Raw genomic sequence first — 19,769 nt, forward strand, 5'->3', positions numbered from 1 at the left:
CGCTCGCGGTGTCGAGTTCAAACGCTGAAAGCAGCAATTAAAACAAGTTTATGAGTCAGTTTCGGCAGAGAGGTGAAAGTGGGACTGTGGTGTTTGATGCTGCAGTCGGCTGAGTGTTTTCTTCTCATGTAAACCTTTTAAAATCTATTTTATGATAATTCTGACATAAAGGCCCTGCTCATGGCATTAAAATGTGTCTTAGGTGATCCGATCACAAGTGGACAGCTCTAAGTACAGGTGTGAACGCACCCAAAACGCATCAAGATCCAATAGCTCAGATCACATTCAGAGGTGGTCTGGGCCGTATACAGCCACGTTGTTTTAGCAGTGTTTAAGTGAATGTGTGCTGGACCACCTACTCAACTGACGTCCTCTGCGAAAGCGGTAGCATGTACTCATTCTAGGGATGTGCGGAGAGCCCAGTATTTGTATTTGTATCTGTATTTGTTGAGGCAGCAAAATTATTTGTATTTGTATTCGAATAAAAGTGGAAAGAGGCTTAAAAATCCTGATTTTGTTTTTATTACACTTTTAATTTTAGAAAATTCAAGATGAAAATTAAAGTGATGTCCAAATTAAGAAATATGCGTCATGTAGCAGGTGGATGTGACTCCCCTCGTTGAGACCTGCTGATAGACGTCACAGTGGAGCAGAGGAGAGACACTGAGATAGTGACTATAACTGACCTGCTCGCTGGTATTTGACATGTTTTGTTTTTTTCTTCACAAAAACAAATAATTTTAAAAATATTTGTATGAAACAAATATTCGTTAAAAAAAATCCACTATTTGTGCTTTGCCGAATAACATATTTGTATTCGGGCACACCCCTAACGGATTCATGCACCAACAGCATCATATTAAAGTGCGAAATAGAGTTGCATCACTGCCATCGACCACATAGTCACATGATTTAAAAGCCCCCAACCCCTTTGGCGTCTTTTGCATGGATTACATTAATAAATTACTCTTATTGGCTTCTTACTCACAAAGCTTTTATTGCACTTACAGTAACTTAAGGAGTATAGTTGTCGCTGTCTGAGGATCCTAGCTCGACCATAAATGACAGCGAAACACAGCAGACACGATGTTTATTTATGTTATTTATCTAACTTATGTGCACTTGCTTCATTTCCTGTTAATGTCAGGTGTGAGCTGATGTACTCAGAGCTCTCCACTTGTGATCAGATCACTCAAGATGCTTGTTAATGTCAGGTGTGAACAGGGCCAAAGACTCTGGTCTACTTGTGCTGCTGCTGCACCACTTAACTGAAAACCCATCACTTAAAAAAGTCTCATTTGCACTGGATTCATTTCTCCAGGAGAAGTGAGCTGTTTATAATATTACCTGTGCTGGTCAGTGATTTTAATCCAGTCTGGAGCAGATATGTGAGTAATGTTTCACCTCCACCACAGTTATAATTACAGCTGCAATTAGCTACTGTTTTTTGGCGAACTCGCTCCTCCGCACTTAAAACCTTTCTGAACATCTTTGCATTTTAAAGTGTATTTTTCCACAAGAGGAGCTGCTTTAAAAAACACACAGAAACACGTTAACACCAACACACAGAGGTCTATTTTAGAACCAATATAAAGAAAGGAAGACTTAAAAGCACTGGCTTTTGACTTGCAAGGAGCATTTTTACATATGTTCACCTCAAGATTTGGAAATTTGACAGTATATAAATATATAAGTATATAACAGAAAGAGCATAATATGTCCTCTTTCATTTAAATTTTTCAGTAAATGTATGAAACCTCTGAAAACTCCTGCTGGTAGCTTCTTGTTTTAGACCTGAAATATACCCTAAACATACACATACAGACAACACTGTACACTCCCAGCACACATTCTGACTGCACTGCACTGTTTGTCCCTGTGCAGGCAATAATCCAGACACAAATTCATCCATCATGTTAAGAGTTTTAAGGCATAATTTTATAAAACAGCAATGCAGGAAATCTGTGTCCAGCTAATTCACTGCCTCAGATATTAAATGTCCACACACACACACACACACACACACACACACACACACACACACAGATGAACACTGATGGAGACTGACAGACACACAGACAAACAGATGCAGACTCTCTCTCTCTCCTCTGGAGCTCCATCTGTGTAATGACATCTCACGCTTGGTTAGGACTCTGCTGCATAATTAGAGCTCTGGCAGCTGATGGATGGCACTGCAGCACCTCCACCCTGTCGACCTTGGCCTCACCTACACCGGGCCGAGCAGACCTGTCTGCACGGGTCCGAAAAACTGGTACCTGACCAGAAATGGACCGGTATTTATCTACAAACCGAAACAAGCAGGTAAAACCTACCAATGTAAAAGTACCAATACAGCGATGTAAAAATACTCAAGTAAAAGTCCTGCATGACAAATCCTACTGCAGTAAAAGTACATAAGTATTACGAGCTTGATGTAGTTAAAGTATTGCAGTAAAAGTAGTGGTTTGGTCCCTCTGACTGATATATTATTATATATGACATCATTAGATTATTAATAGTGAAGCATCAGTGTTAGAGCAGCATGTTACTGTTGTAGCTGCTGGAGGTGGAGCTAGTTTACACTACTTTATATACAGTTAGCTAGTTTAGTCCAGTGGTTCCCAACCTAGGGGTCGGGCCCTTCTGAAGGGTCAGCAGATAAATCTGAGGAGTCGTGAGATGATTAATGGGAGAGGAGAGAAGAAAAAACAAAGTTCTGATACACAAATCTATTTTCAGTTTTTGGACTTTTTCTCTAATCTTTGATTTTTTGCTGAAATATTGGATCATTTGAACATTTATTGAAATGAAACCATGTGAGAAGTTTAGAGGGAAAAATCACTATTTGGTGGAGCTGTTAACAACTCATAGACATGTGAAATGTGACCCGTAAATCTTTAAAAATGAATCGTGAATATATACTTTGGTAATTCCCTAAAACAGCTGATCACTGTAGTTTTTTGTAGTACATTTGTTGGGGACTATTTTCAGTGGTGGATGAATCTACATTTGGTGTTTTAGTGAGTATCTGTGGCAGCAGGACGGTGTATGTGTGATTGAATCAAAATAAACTATAGTGTGTGTTCATGTTAATGAAGCAATGTGTCACCCAGTGCAGCGGTGAGGCTCACTGACGTGTTTTTAATAGTTTCTGGACGACAACGGAGGAATAAGATATATCAGGCTTTGGATACACACACAATACTCGTTAGTAGATCAGTTCATTGTTTTAGTTTTTCATGGGATTTGTCAACTACAAGAGAGACAGAATGTCATCAGTCGTATCCTTTAACATGGAGTCACATGTTTCACATGATAAAGACTCACACTGTAATTAAACCAATCCAAACTAATTCATTACTGAATGATTCAAACTCATAAAGAGAAAAACTTCACCTCTCAATATTTAAAAAACACAAGTACCATCCTGGAAACTCTCTTGGTTTGCAGGCAAATTACATGAATAGTCAAGAGTTTTAATGTGTTTCCATAATGAGTTTTACTTTCATGTCAATATTTGATTTTTTTCTTTTTTTTTTTTTTTTTCTAAATCAGAGTAGGCGTCATAATTTCCAAATGCTGGAAATCTCATTTTGGAGTGAAACTTTAGAAACACAGAGATGGCTGCAGGGGTGCAGAGCGCGCCAAAATTTCCATGAGGGCACAGATTGAGTCATACATGTCTGTCCACGATGCAAATCAGCAGGGAGACGAGATAATGAAGCCCCAGATGACAGGAACCTGCCAAGCTGTTAGCAGCTGATACACTGATTGGTTAGAATAAAGAAAGAAATTAATGTGTGAAAATGTGTGAAAATGTGTTCACTGACCCGACCGACCAAACAGCTTCATCCATTCACAAATCTCTAAAACCATTTTTGCATGTTTTTTGTGTTAGAGAGGAAGCAACTAGCAGTTCATCAGGGACACATAGAGATAATTATGTGCAATACTTAAAGCTTAAAGGGTAATTTAACCCAAATTACAAAAAAAAATAAATAAATTTGTTTTTCAGTTTCTTGCACTAGGTTTCAGTGTTACATGCCTGGATCTCAGTAGTAGTATAGTATTTCTATTTTCCATTAATATTACATACATCAGGTTTATATTGACGTTCTGAAGTGTGTTTGATTTATATGCATTATATGATGTGATTGTACCGATGTTGGTGAAGAAAGTAGGTGTTGGTCGATGTGTGATGATGACACATATGTTAACTATTCAAAATCATTATTGATGATCCTGATGGATTCATATGATTACTTGTTATTAGTTATTATAGACGGTCAAAATTATGTAAGTTTTAATTGGTGTTTGTTTGAAATTAATCTATACCATTACTGAATATCTAATATATTTGATTACTGGTGGTGATTCACATATTTACTTGTTTTGAGTGTTCATGATAGATCATTGTAACCATCTAAAGGTGTTCCTTAATTGATTTTAAGGTAATGGTGATTATATCTTGTGATCAAAAAGGAGGTGGTCTGTCCATGGGGGAAAAATTTGTGTGTTCATCTTCTATCCTGGGAGCAGCAGGTCACGACTTGTCTCTTTCAGAGCTGTTCATCTCTCCGTCTACTGGCCGGGATATGCAGCCGCCTTAATAAGGCTGGCTGTCTCCTATGGTAACCAAGGTCAGGTGGAGATATGCTGTGCTTTGTGCAGACGGTCAGACCGGTCTCCTCGTAGAATGGATTGCAAGTGACCTGAGTACAGACTACATGACTTCAGTTGACTTTTTTTTTTTATAGTTCAGAACCCAATAGAGGCATAGATGATGGAGGTAGTAAGGGTAAGGATTTGGTGAAAGGTTTAAATGCTCTTGTCAGGAAGTAGACCACAGAATTGAGTGATGTTGCACAGTTTCACTTGTTCTGTAACTCTGTTCTCCTTTATTGAGCTTTAATAAATGTTCCTGCATAAGACATCCTGACAAGTTCTTCACTTTGCCAGATCTCCATCAGTTCCTTCATACATACAGGTCATGCACTGTGTATAGTTTAAGTACTGTAATGTTTATAATGTACATAGATTGAATGTCATTTCTTGACTTTTTATTTTGTTGTATTTATTACTCCTAATTCTGTTTTTCCTTGTTTCCTACACCGCTGTAACATGTTAATTTCCCACCTGGCGATTAATAAAGTCTCATCTTATCTTATTACTTTCTGACTTCAATGATTTCTCAACACATTTTTTTTAGCCAGACATGAAAAACTAAACCAGTTGCTATGTTGGGTTTGGCTAAGTGAAAACAAGTTGGAGTAAAAAAAACAAGGTCCTAATGGGAGGGACAATCTTTATTTAATGAATCAGAGGTGTCTTTAAACCAGCACCCTCATCAAAAACATTTAAGAAACCTTCCTTTTTTGTCATATCAAACGGCCATGTTGGTAGAGGAGGAGGTGGGGGAGCTGGTTTCAGAGCCGGATGCAGACAGCTGTCATGGAAACAGATGCCACTTTGTTCATCTTGCCATCTTTGATTGCAACTCCCCCTGCACCCCCCCCATCGATGGCGTGCTGAGCCCCGCTTCTCCTTGATGCCGGATCAGAAAGGAAGTGCCGGTGTAAACACCGTCACTGGATTTGATGAATAAATAATTGTTAAATGATAATTGTTTGAGAGGAGAGCGGGAGTCGGGCCGTCGACGCCAGATGTGCTTTAATAATTGTTTAAAGGTTTCACTGTCCAGTAATTAGATGACAGTTTTATTCAGAGTGATCTGCAGTTTGTGTGAGAACGTGCATCTATACCAAAGAAATAAAAAATCCCAGGTTCTTCAGTCATGGTGGCGGGTTTTAGATAATGTCTCAAAGATGTGACTGCAGCGACTCGGACATGTCCTCGAACATGACATACTTCTGCGACTTGGCCGTAGACATGACCTCCATGACTTGGATACAATGTCAGCAAACTCAGACATGATGGCAGCCACTCAACACATAACCTCAGCAACTTGGACGTTAACTCAGAGACTCAAACATGACCTCAGTCACTCAAAGATTCGGACAAGGACAATCTCCCAGGTTTTGTTGTTAAAAGAGAAAACCCTGCATTGCATAACCAACCAAAGTCTTTAGGGATGCCCTTTATATTTTGGCAGTGACATGCAGTTCACTACGGAGGAGAACAGGGGGGCAAGAATCATTTCCAGTAAGGCGTGTCCTTGACAATATGTAAGGGGCGTAGGTTTATTAGCGGCCATTCTCACCACCATTCAAGCAACTACCGTGCATTTAGAAATCCCCAGATTTGGTAGGTGGAGATCTCTGATTGTCTGGTATCGCGAGACTATAACAACTCCAACATGAGCTCTACAATTTAGACACAGTCTTAGCAACTCCAGATATGACTTAAGCAACTTGGGCATTGACTCAGACTCAGTGACTTTGACATTACAGTAGAAAATACAGACATGACCTCGGACATTAACTCGGAGACTCGGACGTGGTCTCAGCAATTCAGACGTCAGCTCAGCAACACGACCTCATGAACTCCAGATATCACCTCAATGACTCACGCATTTACTCTGAGACTTGGACATGACCTCAAGACCTCGGGCACGATCGCATTAACTCAAAAACTCAGATGGGGCTTTAACAATTTGAACATGATCTCTGTAATTCAGACACAATCTTAGCAACTCCAGCAACTTGGACATGACTGCAGTGACCTTGGACATTAACTTTGAGACATGGACATTTTCTCAGTAACTTTTAGGTTGCTTCTGCAACTCTGACATGATCTCAATAACTCAGAGATGACCTCAAAGACTCAGATATTACTTCATACAACCTAAAAATGTATGATCATGATATCAGAGAGCCAGACATGACCTCACGAACTCCAGACATGACCTAGGCAACTCAAGACATGACTGCAGTGACTTGGACGTTAACTCAGTGACTCGGACATGACTTCACTGACTTGGACAGGAGCTCTGTGACTTAGCTTTGACTTCTTGACAATCTAGTCATGACCTCAGACATGACCGTGACTCGTATTCAAACTCTAAAGACACGGAACTTGACTTGGACTTTAGCGACCTGGCTACAACACCAGCGTAGTTGGGGCTGATTTTCTGTCTGCATGAAGTTTTCTTTCCTCCCCATCAGCACTGTGAGCACTTTCGCTTACATCCCCCGCTCAGTGTCAGACGGTTTGTGGAGTCAGAGAGTTCTTCGACCCCAGCAGAACATTCTGGTATATTTTAGACACTGGTTGTCTAAAAATTGACAAAACCTCTAACTGATATGTGAGCAGGATGTTTCTAATGTCTGGTTTGTTAAGTTTCTTTACAGTTTGCTCGATCTTCCTCCCCTCCAGCAGGACAGCGGCGGACCAATGCCAGAGCTCAGTCTGCTGAGGCGGCATGTGTGTGTGTTGAGGAGGAGTGCTAACGAGGCTCAGCCAGCGAGGAGGTGAAGCTTCTGCGGGGTGACCTCTGACCTCCAAGAGGCGCTCTCTCTCAGACTGGGCTGCCTCTGGCGGGGTCGTCGTGCCCCACGCTTGCCGCGAGGCAGCGGTCGAGGTCAGAGCGAGGAACCCCAAGCCTCCGTCCTGCCGTTTCCAACATTGACACCGACCAATCGACCGGCCGCAAGAGTACGGAGGAGGAGGAGGAGGAGGAGGAAAGGATTGAGGGAGGACGTTTGAGTCTCTTTCTCTCTGTTTCCATCAGCAGAAACAAAGCCGGTGATTATTTTTCTAAAGCACGTACATTAGGTCTGCCGGGGGGGAAGGAGGCGCAAAAGAAAGAGGCGAGAGGACAAGGAGGTGAGGAGAGAAGAGGAAGATGAGGCGATAGCGAGGAAGGAGAAAGAACGAAGAAGATGAAAAAGAAGAAAGGGCGGTGATGAACATTTCACCCACATATAGTATCTTTTGGAAACTTTGGGAACTCCACTAGAATGTAGAGCAAAGTTCTGAAGCTTTGAAAAAGGCAGAACAACATGAATTTGTAAAGATGGAGCTATCGGCAGATCACGTACAGCTTAAGAGGTTAAGCCCCAGAGAAAAACATTAAAACTTGCAATACATCAAACACTTTAGTTTAAAACTCCAGATTTTGTATGGATCAATGGATCAAATGACTATCTGTGACATAAAGTCAACTCTACAGTACATAGGATTAATTCCTTATTAGTTTGGATCTTTCAGAAAACACTCCCTCTAACAGCCAGTAGTACATGCAATGTCATTACATCCTGTTTTCAGTCTAATTTTATCCCTACTGTTGGCATCACCACTCGTAAGAGGCTCAGTCGAAATGGTGTAAATACTGGCAATCTTAAGTTAATTTCCTGTGACTTGTTTTATGACCAATGGCCTGGCTTGAGAAATGAGACTACCAATCAAATTTTATTTGATACTCCTCTTGACTTCCTAAACCACAGATGTCTTGGGTTAATTCACATGACTGTGAGAAGCCTGGTACAAAAACTGGACTCCATTAGAATCTGGGTCCAACAAACCAATCCAGATATTTTAATTTCAACAGAAACCTGGTTGATAAAATTAAAGATGTCATTGCACTTGACAGTTACGATACATATAGGATGGACTGAACCACAAGGGAGGTAGGGGTTGTTATTTTTGTGAGAAACTCTTTTGCTGTCTCTGTGTTATGCTCCATCTCTGCCAAAATAATTTGAATTCCTAGTATTAAAAGTCTCTCTAAATCCTAATAATAATATGGTGGTAATCATGGCCTATCGCCTCCCGTCTGCTCATCAAATTAATAAATAAATTGGTAAATATTATATCTGAGTATGAGGCTTGTGTAGTTTTGCTCATGGGTGACCTTAACCTTGACTGGTAATCTTCTGTCTCTGAGGGGTTGAAAAATCATTATATTGAATTAAATTTAACTTTAGCTCATTTCTTAACCTACTCGGCCAGACACCAGAAATCCGGGAAAAATTGACCCTGATAGATATAATCCTAATGAACAAACCACATAAATTCGCAGCCAGTGGTGTGTTTGCACTAGACTTAAGTGATCATTGGCCAGTTTTCTGCATTAGAGATTCCAGACAAAAAAAGATTCCACCACATGTTATTATAAAAAGAGACTTTAAACATTTTGTTGAGCAAGCTTCTCTTCGTGATTTATTTCTCAGTGATATCAAAAGGTTATGTGCTATTCCTGACCCTGAATAAGCCCTAAGCCTTTTCATAGATGTGTTTTTTTAACTCCTTAGCAAAATAAACATGCTCCCTTTAAGAAATACAGAGTAAAAAATATATCAAATCCTTGGTTCACACCTGAACTCTCAGAGATGTTAAGGTTAAGGGATGTAGCATGGGCAAAAGCACAAGGTTTAAAGTCCTCTTTGGATTGGCAGATCTTTAGACCGTTGAGAAACAAATGTGTCAGGACAGCGAGAAATGCTAAGTCATGTTATTTTGTTGATACCCTGTCCGATTGTAGTGGTAATTCAGCAAAATTTTGGAAAATAATTAAGTCACTAAATCATGGTCGTACTCCCTATCCAAGCATCTTTCTCTAGATTCTGTCCTTGTCTCAGAAAAAAAAACAACTTTGTGACATTTTAATAGTCATTTTATTTCTTCTGGTCACCTGTTTGAAAATCCAAATCTATCTACAATGGCTTCACTCAAGGATGGGAGCAGTTGTGACAGAAATAGTCCTTTTGTGTTCTTTTAAGGAGGTATTTGATGCCTTGGCCTCAACAGACCCAAAAAGGCTACTGGAGCAGACCTTTTTCAATACAAGACTCTTACTACTGGCTGCACCTGTTATAGCTCATCCTTTAACACACATTTTTAATCTAACTACCACACAATCTCCAAACTGTTGTGTTTAGCCAAAATCTTAGAAAAAGCTCATCAATAATCAAATGTGTCACTTTCTATCTGAGCGTTCTGGGTGTTGTATTGCCCTGTTCATTGATTAATCTAAAGCATTTGACACAGTGGATCATACTCTTCTTTTGGATAGACTTAGATCAATTGGTTTTGAGGCAAATGCATGTAACTGGTTTCACAGTTATCTTACTGGCAGATCTCAAACAATAGTTGTAGACGGTCATGAATCTGATCTCCTTGAAGTTACAAAAGGGGTACCACAGGGCTCGATACTAGGTCCTATCCTGTTTACATTGTATATAAATGACCTGGGCTCATTGGTTATTAACAGCTCTATTCATTATTATGCTGATGACACTGTAATTTACTAATCAGCACCCTCTATTGACAAAGCATGGCCTTGATTAAACTTAAGCTTTAACTAAATCCATATAAGACTAAATACATGCCCTTCATCCGATCCCAAATAAGAAATCTTCTAAGTACAATATCTATTTAATTACTTACTGTAAACTTACTGTTTAAATTGAAAAAGACCCATGTTATAAGTACCTGGGTATCAGATTAGATAAAAAACTATCTTTAAAAACTCTATCTTTAAAAGCTTAAGTTTAAATTAGGTTTCTTTTATAGAAATAAGAAGAGCCTCCATTAGGTTGCAGATTATACAGGCAACATTTTCATCAGCGCTTGACTATGCAGATGTAATTAACATGCATAATTCTGCCCATAACCTCAAACCCCTTGATGCTGTGTATCACAGATTTATTACTGGTGACAGTTTTAGAGCCCATCATTGTATCCTGTATGAGAAGGTCGGGTGGACATCACCTACCACTGGAAGGGAACAACGCTGTCTCTTTTTTAGTTTTAAAGATGAGATTCTCATAATTACGAGATTCTGATCTCATTATTATGAGATCTTTTCTCATAATTATGATTTTTTTTGCTGATGAATGCAATGTACTTCTATAGTAGTGTTTATCTATCTATCTATCTATCTATCTATCTATCTATCTATCTTTCTATTTATCTATATCTATTTATCTATCTATCTATCTATCTATCTATCTTTCTATCTGCACATGAGATTTGTTGACAATAAGAAAAATATAGAAAATCCTTTCATCCTTACACAAAGTCCTCCTTCCGGTTTCCTTTGGCCTCTTTGTTCTTATGAAAGCAATCAAACAACATCTCCAAGCTCAGCTGCTTCAGTCTTACGGATCCTTCGTTCCATCCTCTTCATCTGCGATCACCGGGTCAGTCGTCAATCTGTTCTTGTTTTGCTTGATTGGTTGACTATGACGTTGGTATAATGTTACCGGTTTTGTACCTCTATATACCTCTAACTGTTTAATAAAGTTTGTGATATATAACCCAGTGTGAAGTCCTAAATATACAACTAGATGTGCACACAACTGCCCTTTTCTGCCAGTAATGTATCTATTTCACACCCATCAGTCTTCAAATATTTATTTCCTACACTGAATAACTTCGTTTGTTGTTTGTTTTGGGGTTTCTTTTCTCTTCTCACTTATATATTTTTTTTATTGTTTTGTACAATTTTCTAGCTACAGATTAGCAAAAATCTATAAAAATATAAATCACAACTTATGACGACAGTGTTTCAGGCTGAAATATGAGCATTTTCAGTCTTTAATTCCATCACGAGAACGAGATTGGAAACCCTCTATATACAGCCCATATGGGCAGATTCAACGCTTAAGGTTAATAGTGTTTACATAGTAATGTGTACTGGTTTACAGCCTGCTCGTCAGACTGGGAGCACACATCTCCCAGTTTAATTTTGCGACAGATGATCTGGATTTTCTGGATTTAGATCCAGATTTAAGACACATTTGCTCTCAGTTCAATTTCACTGTAACAAACTTTATTTATATGTAGTTTGAAAAACAATATTCCCAAAGCAATTAAGTGTGTGAAACAATGTACTTTAGTGGTCTAATATTAATGAAAAAGATCTATATGTTTTCCTGCCTTCAGATTATGCTGGAAACAGAAGAACAATGTACAAGAATAAGACGACTGAACACTGATGACGAGTTAATTTAAACATATTGAATTTAAAGTTTGTCAGTATTAAAAATATCTAGTAATTTGATTGACAACAATGTGTGAAACAATGTACAATCAGCAGTCAAACAGATCCTTAAATAAACCCCAAATCCTTATATGTGTGTGTGTGTTTTCTTTGTCTGAGCTCAAATAACAACCTGGAGCTTCTCCTGCTGGACAACGGAGGGTATTACATCACATGTCACACCAGTGGATCTCTTTCTGCGTTGCATAATCAAATTAAAACAAATATTTTCTCTTATCTGCTTCTTTCCTTCTCACATTGTTCCTCTCCTTCTTCCTGGAACTTTCTACCCTCCCTGTCAACTTCCTCGTATCCTTCCTCATCTCTTCAATTTTAATTTCCCTCTTTATTTGTCTCCCTACTCTTCCTCGCCTGCTCTCCTTCTCTCTTATGCTTACACTTGCTTCCTTCATTTCTTTTTTAAACTCTTCTCTTTATCTGTAGAAAGAACAGAAAAACGTTGCTCCTGATAACCTCATACATCGACTTTGATTTCATGCTGCATCACAAAATACAGAACAGGGAGTTGAAGCAGAAACATAAAACTTTATTAAGAGAAGCGACACAAATTATAATTAACATTCAACAGAAAACCTGACAATCAAACACACATCCATCCACCATCCAGTTTTCGCTTGGTCACAGACTTGCTGACAAACCAGTGTGCACATGAACAGTCCTGCAGCAGATCTCTTTAATTGCAATCGTCTTCTCGCCGCTGCTGTTGCTGCTGCTGTAAAGGCTTCGCTGCTCCTTCTCTTGACAGCCTGTCGGCCTCCTCGTTGCCTCTGTAGCCGGCGTGACCTGGAATATGTAACTGGAGGAGGAGGAGGAGGAAGGAGAGGAAGAGGAAGAGGGAGAGGGAGTAAGAGAGGAAGGGAGAATATCATTTTTCTGACCTGCGAAGTCATTTCTTCCAGACTCACAGATGGTGTTTTCAACTCTAGTTAACATTTCTAAATCTGCTCTGTTTCCTCATTTTAACACTAATTAGTTTGATTGGTTTGTTTTGGTCACAGGTCAGATTTAACGCTGCGTTCATGTCAAATATGTTACTGTAATTGTGAGTTTCAGACTTGTAAATAGTGTTTATGTCAACATTCAAGTTGTATTTACAACAGGAAACTCTGATCTTTGTGAAATTCAATGGAAATGACCAGACTTATTATTATTATTATTATTATTATTATTATTATTATATAATTCAACAAACTAAAATCAAAAAGGCAAAAAATACCAGATGAAACATAAATCAACCTGTTTGATTCAGTTTCATTTATATGGCCGAGTGGCTCCAAGCAGAGATTTAGTTTGTCTCAGTGGTGATTCGGGTAAAAGAAGAGAAAAATATTCCTTTTCATACGGACCTCAAAGATAGATTAATAAATCTATAAACGCAAACATTCTTCCGTTTATGAATATTTTTAAAAGCCACAATGACCTCACTTCCTTCCCTGATATCAGACAGAAGTGTCGACTTGTTACACTCTGTTTCCATCTTCAGTCTAACTCATCTCCGTGGGGGGGGGGGGGTTTGATTCGATCACCATTAAACAATCCGGCTGGAGTGGAGACATGGTGGGCGAGTCACAAACTTTCTCATATTACAGCTAAACAGTTCACAAAATGATGTGATAAATCGACAGTAACAGAATCTTGACTAGTTTTACTCCTCCTCGGTTCTGACACACAGCTTGACAACAGCATTAGTCTCGTCCTTGGCGCTAATTGGCTGATCGTTAATCCCCCCTGCAGCGCTCACTGGATCGATCACTTTTTCAACAGAAGAGAAACATCTGTTTCATGTCATGATGTCAGACCAGAATCAGTCAGCTCGGTGGAGCGAGCAGATTCTCAGGTCTGAACTCAGGTAACTTGACTTCCCACATGTGAACTGCTGTGTTATAACCTCGTTCTGGACTTGATGTGCCTCTAGCGCCCCTCGTGGACGTGTTTAACCAAAAACATCCTGACAGCAGAGGGCAGTAGTCTGCAAAAAAACAAATCCTACAGCAAAGAAGTACTGAACATGTAGGATGAAGTATGTTGAACTGAAGTCTAAGTTAGAGAGCTGTGTGCAGCAAATCTTTATAACTTTGCATTTCTATTTTTACTGAATGTACTGTGTTTATTCATCATGTGTGTTGATACTGTGTTCTTGGTGTTTGTCCTCATCGACTGTCTCATATAGTTTAACACTCTGTGATGAAGCCAAAGACAGTGAAGTTCCTGATTAACGAACTACAGAACAGAACAAGATTTTCTGTTTCTTGTAAAGGAGTAAAATAACTCATCTAACAGTTTCTTTGCCTCTTGAACCTCTTTAGTGATCTAATATTGATGAAGAAGGTCTGAGAATAAGAAAACCAAACACTCAAGACGACTTATTGAATTTAATTTTTGTCTGTCAGTATTTAAAAAGCTGGTGTTCTGAGTTTAGGTGGATAATATATATATATGCTTAAATATTTAAAGGGGTGATGCAAAAGTTAGGAAGCAAGTAGTTGGGTTTGTTTTACAGGACGGCCCCCTCACTGCTGACTCTTAAGTGTGTCTAAAAGAAAACATAATAATAATAATAATAATAATAATAATAATAATAACAATAACATGACAGTAGGGTGACAGAGGCTGATATTTACCCAGACCACCTCCACCTCTGCGTTCAGTCTGTCCAGCTTCACAAAGTCTTCTTTGTTGGTGATCTGGCCTCCGGACTTCAGCCTCCAGCCGTTCAGCTTCCAGTTTTTCACCCAGCTGGTGACACCTGCAGGAAACACACACGTATCAGATCATGGTCACTTTTGGGGACATTACATAGACGTACATTCATTTCCTGGAGACTAAACCCAAAAATCAGCTTTGGCTTTTGTCCCCAATTAACTGGTCTTAAGTCTGAAATTTGTCCCCAAAAGTAGCCTATGATAGACCACACACGCACTTCAAACCTTCAGACTATCAAGGTCTAAACCTGGACCTGTTGGAGGTCTCAGCAGGTTTTACAGTTGTTTGGGAAGTTGAGTCTTTGTTTTTTGTGACTCACCATTGATGGTGAACTTGCTGTCTGTGTAGAGAACCAACTTCTTTATGTTCTTCTCTTTAGCTTGTTCCAGCGCTCTGCAGGCTGCCTGGTACACACACACACACACACACGACAGTTAATTTACATGGTTAAAACTATCAACACAAAATCATATCTGTGTAAGGCTTTTCTAAGACTTTGAGGCCAAATTTTACAGGAAGGTTTCACTCACAATGTTTTAATCTATAGCTCCAGAGAGCCTACAGTATGTTGTATCTTTACAGGGTCCAACACAAACTGTTCTCGTACAAATGGAAATATGATTTCTTCTTTGTGCAGAGCCTCTTACAGGTTAAGTTGATTTTATTCCTCTCTGCAGGTCAGTTTGACACGTCAGCATAAAGTGAGTTTGGTTTATCGAGAACAGGAAAAGAGCAGCAGGTCAGAGTCAAAGCTTTGGTTTAGTATGAAGAGAAGCATCAGACGTCTGCCTCTGGTCAAAGCCTGATATTTGTAAAAAAGTGTGTTTTCCTTTTCGAAGTTCTTCAGTCACGCTGAGATTCAATAAGAGATTCTTGCCTGTATCTCTGCGCGCTGGTTGGTTTGTCGTCCCTGCAGCCGCTCACCAACATTTCTGCAGGAAAGCAGCGACACATGTGACAAATGAAATGAAATTTATTGAAGAGCCCGACTGATATATCAGTCAGCTGATATTTACATATCACAGATATATCGGCACACATGTTGTCTGATATGCACCAATGGTTTTTATTTATGTTGTTATTTATTTTACATGTGTTTGATAATCACATCTGAGGGATCATCAGCAAAAAATGTGTATTTATGTATATATCAGATTATCAGCCAATATATCAATATCAGAATTTTTTTACTTCCTAATATCTGTTTCAGCCCCAAAAATCCAGTATCGGTCAGGCTCTAGTTTATTGATTTAATTTTTTTTATTATATAGATATTTAACATGTGAGCTGACAATTCACTTACAGTCTAAAAGGTGTGTGTCTACAGTGTGTGTGTGTGTGTTTTCTTACAGTGGATGGTTGTGGCCCCAGTACACTCCGATGCCGGCTTTAGCGCTGTTCTTTCCGTTGGCCAAACAACAACCGTCGGTGTAAACGACCACAGCGTCACCTGGACGGAGGGAGAACTGTTTTATTCAATGTCTCTATTTTCTCCATTTGTGACCACAGTATGTGTCAACTAGCAGCTAACAGACCTGTTTACAGATTATATAACAATATTTTATCATAAATGCCTAAAGAAATTTAAAAAAGCTCCACATCAAAATGTATATTTCACATTCATCTCATTTCTTCAGATGTTTGACCATCTCACCCATGTATGTAAATCCGTCTGTGCTTTCTGTAGTCGAGCTTTCTGACAGTTTGACTCGTTTGGGTTGGGTCTCCGCTTCGTCGTCCGAGTGACGTCTCTTCTTACCAAGAGGGATGTACATCAGAGGCTCCGGGCCTCTTTTAGGAAGCAGATTGACGTCCGACTCTACACTCTGAGATACTGAAAGACAAAAACACAAGCTGATATTTTTTGTAATATGCTGCTTTATATTTTCTATCCATTTTATTTAGTAAACATAGATCATTTACTATGTATCAGGGTCCTGCATGGATGTCTCCCAGAACTTGGATGTTTCAGTCACAGATATACTCATACAATTTGTTACAGGAAGAATATTGAAAATACAAACTTATTGAACGGTAGGAAATCTTCTTAGCAGCCTGTAAGCTGGAAAGCGTAGCTGTGCCATCATATGTTTTCTTCCATGGTTTATACTGTTACTTTACACCAACCTTACATCACATTTTCTTGCTTAAAAAGGTCTCTGAGAAGATTTTCTATCATCCAGTGACTTTAAATTATCGACATTCTTCCTGTAACAAATATAAAAAAACAGATATGTGCCCATTGATTAAGGCTTAAACGATTATTAAAGCATTTTGGACTAACCTACCTTTCTTCACGTCTGGAACTGCAGATGGTTCGACTCCTCTGACGAAGGCCCAGGCATCTTTCTCTGATGCAAACTTCTTGAAAGAGGCAGATGGGAATTTGTCCACCTGCTTCTTACACTCATCCCTAAATGACAGTGAAAAACACTAATTAAACAGCCCTTGATTCAATTAGCCAACTAATCGTTGCAGCTGTACCTCTCAGCAACGCCCTCTACTATGTACTTTAACTGGAAAAAACATACAATATTATTAAAATTTGTAGTTGCTGATGTGTTGCTTCTATGCCGAATTATAGAGTGGATTGTTATGGTTAAAAAAAGCTCTTAAAGGATCTTTTAGCTGGCGTGTTTATCTGCCGAACACCGAAGAGACGTTAAATTAACACATATCTGAATGGACTCTGGCATGTGTCTCCTCGCACTAAAGAGGGATCGATGACTTCGATTTCCTTACAGATAAACGTGCTGACATTAAGGTGTAAACAGGCTCACCAGGTATAGTAGACCCCCGGTTTGACTCCTTTCCTCACTGCGTAGAAAGACTTCGCCATGTCGTCGGCGGCGCTGCAAACAGCCCTGCTTAACCTTACAGCCCTCAAAAGACTGGTCAGTCTCAACATCACTGTCAGCCGAGAAACTGTCGTGAAACAGGGGCGGCTTTCATCGTGATATTCGCTCAGACACAATAAAAATCGCGTTTAATCTGTCTCATAAACGCGTGTTTGCTATGAAATCCTACAAGCTGTCAGTAAGAGATGCCAAAACACGCTGTTACTAACGTTAGCTTCTCCTGAACCACTAAAGAAAGACAAAATGTATTCCTGATAAATATGACAACAGAAAAAACTCTATTTCAATCTTCAAAATCCGGAATTTTGCGTTTGTTTTACTCCTTAAAAGTGCTCAAACAAACACAGAGAGCGAGAAGTGACACCGGCACTGCTAGCTAGCGTCTTTCCGTGTTGACACGCAACTCTTCTTCTACTGTGACTTTTGGTGTTTACGGCAGTTGGCATCCATGATGTTGCGTTCTTCTTCTTCTTCCTGCTCCTCCGCTTGTACTTCTTCTTCTTTGGTTTTACTGGCGGACTACAATACAAACCAACGTTAAAGGAAGCCGCCACCTGCTATATCGGAAATGTAACATCATGACTTTAATCAATGAAAACTAACTAACAAACGAAAAAAACTGACTTTATCACTTTTTACATTTATTAACTACATATCTAAAACGCTCTCTCCGTGTTAATCTCGGATCAAAATACACACCCAAAAGACGAAAACTCTCAATTTATTTCCGTACAGTTTCAAAGAACCTTCCCTGAGTTTCTGTCTTTAACTTTAACTCCACATGTTGTTTTCCACTTTTCAACTAGATTAATTCCATCTTGCAATTTCTTTACTATGTGTTCAACATTTCTCCCTCTTTTTCCACAAAGCCCCGTCATCTGCAAACATCATATTGGCCTGATAACACTTGACCCTATCTTCACCTGAATAGTTCTTCCATCTAAAAAGTCCATAACCCAATTAAACATTTCTTTTCAACTCCCATTAAGTGCAGTTTGATTAGAATCCCTTCTTTCTGTAACATATCATAGGCTTTCTCAACATCAAAAAACACTGCAACCACTGTCTTTTTATTTACTTGAGATTTCCTTATTTCGTCCTCTAAACACAACACTGGATCCAGTATAGTATACATGCAGCCATTATACTTCTTTTTTTCCCAGAAGTATATTAATTTCTCATTTATCACATGTTCCATTCATTTACAGATGTGTTATGTCAAGGCCATTGGTCTGTTTCCAGGCCTGCTGGCATCTTTTCCAGGTTTCCTTACTGGAATAATTATCGCCTCCTTCCAGCTCCCTGCATTCTTCCCTCTTCCCACACTTTATTTTACAGCAGCAATAATTTCTCCAGACCTCCTACACTTAGTTGATTTAACATGCTATAACTTATTTCATTGTTATCAGGTGCAGTCTTTCCTGTTTTATTTAGTGCCTTTCTTAATTCTATCATGCTGGAAGGGACATTTTGCTCATAAAGCCTCCGTGTTTTCAGATTTTGTTTTCTCTCTGCCTTTTCTTTCTTCCCCAGACAAATTATTCCATTAACGCTGCCTTTTCCTTATTTGTCACTGCAGTCTCATTTCCATCAGTCAGAACCAGTAACTCCACTCCCTCCTGTCCCCTCCCGTCTCTTTTATCATCCCCCATAGCTCTCCTACCTGAGTCATGTTTCTGATTGTATCACAGTACTTTCTCCACTGCATCCTTTTTGTCTGTCTTATTGTCCTCCTTATACTGTCTGGGTCTGCTTGTACTGAATCATATGTTGAAAATTATGAGGTTTTGAATCAGATGCCTCATATTTCTGACAGTGTATCATAACACGCTCTTCTGTTTCTTCTTCTCCACCATATTTACATCCGTCTGTATTATGTTTTCCTGTTTTGAATAGTGTACTGTTTAGTCCAGTGTGTCCAAATCTATTATATTATATTGTTATATTATACTACATTACATTATTGTCTCATCTTTCCTTCCTGCACAGCTCATTTCTCTGACTTTCCTTTGAACTCTGTAACACCTTCGTCCTTTCCTCTCTTCCTCCCACTGCTTTTTGCCACCTTTCCTTCAATCTTTGCTTAATATAATGCTTTTGATTTCTGTCCTGCTGAAGCAAACTGCCAAATCAATGTGATTATTTTTTGTGGTCTCCTTTGCAACCTTATCTGCTATTTCATTTTCTTTGATACCAATATGTTCCGGCACTCATAGAAATATTATTGTAAGACCCATCATTTG

At 39.1% G+C, this 19,769-nt stretch overlaps 1 protein-coding gene and 1 long non-coding RNA gene across 2 annotated transcripts; one reads left to right on the forward strand and one right to left on the reverse strand.

Moving 5' to 3' along the window:
• The first annotated feature begins 1,051 nt into the window (after positions 1 to 1,051).
• On the forward strand, positions 1,052 to 5,170 carry LOC121882178. The gene is made up of 3 exons (XR_006092032.1): positions 1,052 to 1,388; positions 2,150 to 2,322; positions 4,564 to 5,170. It is a non-coding gene; the product is annotated as an uncharacterized LOC121882178 (long non-coding RNA).
• Positions 5,171 to 12,470: 7,300 nt separating this feature from the next.
• Positions 12,471 to 18,015, reverse strand: rnaseh1 (ribonuclease H1). Its single transcript, XM_042390181.1, has 8 exons — positions 17,449 to 18,015; positions 16,957 to 17,081; positions 16,323 to 16,502; positions 16,019 to 16,118; positions 15,546 to 15,600; positions 14,988 to 15,072; positions 14,587 to 14,711; positions 12,471 to 12,761 (listed from the first exon to the last, which is right to left on the reverse strand). Exons 1-8 carry the CDS (start codon positions 17,574 to 17,576, stop codon positions 12,639 to 12,641), a joined length of 921 nt encoding a protein of 306 aa, XP_042246115.1. The 5' UTR covers positions 17,577 to 18,015; the 3' UTR covers positions 12,471 to 12,638.
• Positions 18,016 to 19,769: the final 1,754 nt, after the last annotated feature.

The sequence above is a fragment of the Thunnus maccoyii genome, chromosome 17, assembly GCF_910596095.1.
Source record: "Thunnus maccoyii chromosome 17, fThuMac1.1, whole genome shotgun sequence".
In the NCBI taxonomy this organism is placed as follows: domain Eukaryota; kingdom Metazoa; phylum Chordata; class Actinopteri; order Scombriformes; family Scombridae; genus Thunnus; species Thunnus maccoyii.

Coding starts and splice junctions, on each gene's coding strand:
- rnaseh1 (XM_042390181.1), bottom strand. CDS start 17,576: ATGTTGAGACTGACCAGTCTTTTGAGGGCTGTAAGGTTAAGCAGGGCT. Junction 17,082..17,448: donor CCGGGGGTCTACTATACCTG/GTGAGCCTGTTT, acceptor ACTGTCATTTAG/GGATGAGTGTAAGAAGCAGG. Junction 14,712..14,987: donor CAGCAAGTTCACCATCAATG/GTGAGTCACAAA, acceptor TGTTTCCTGCAG/GTGTCACCAGCTGGGTGAAA.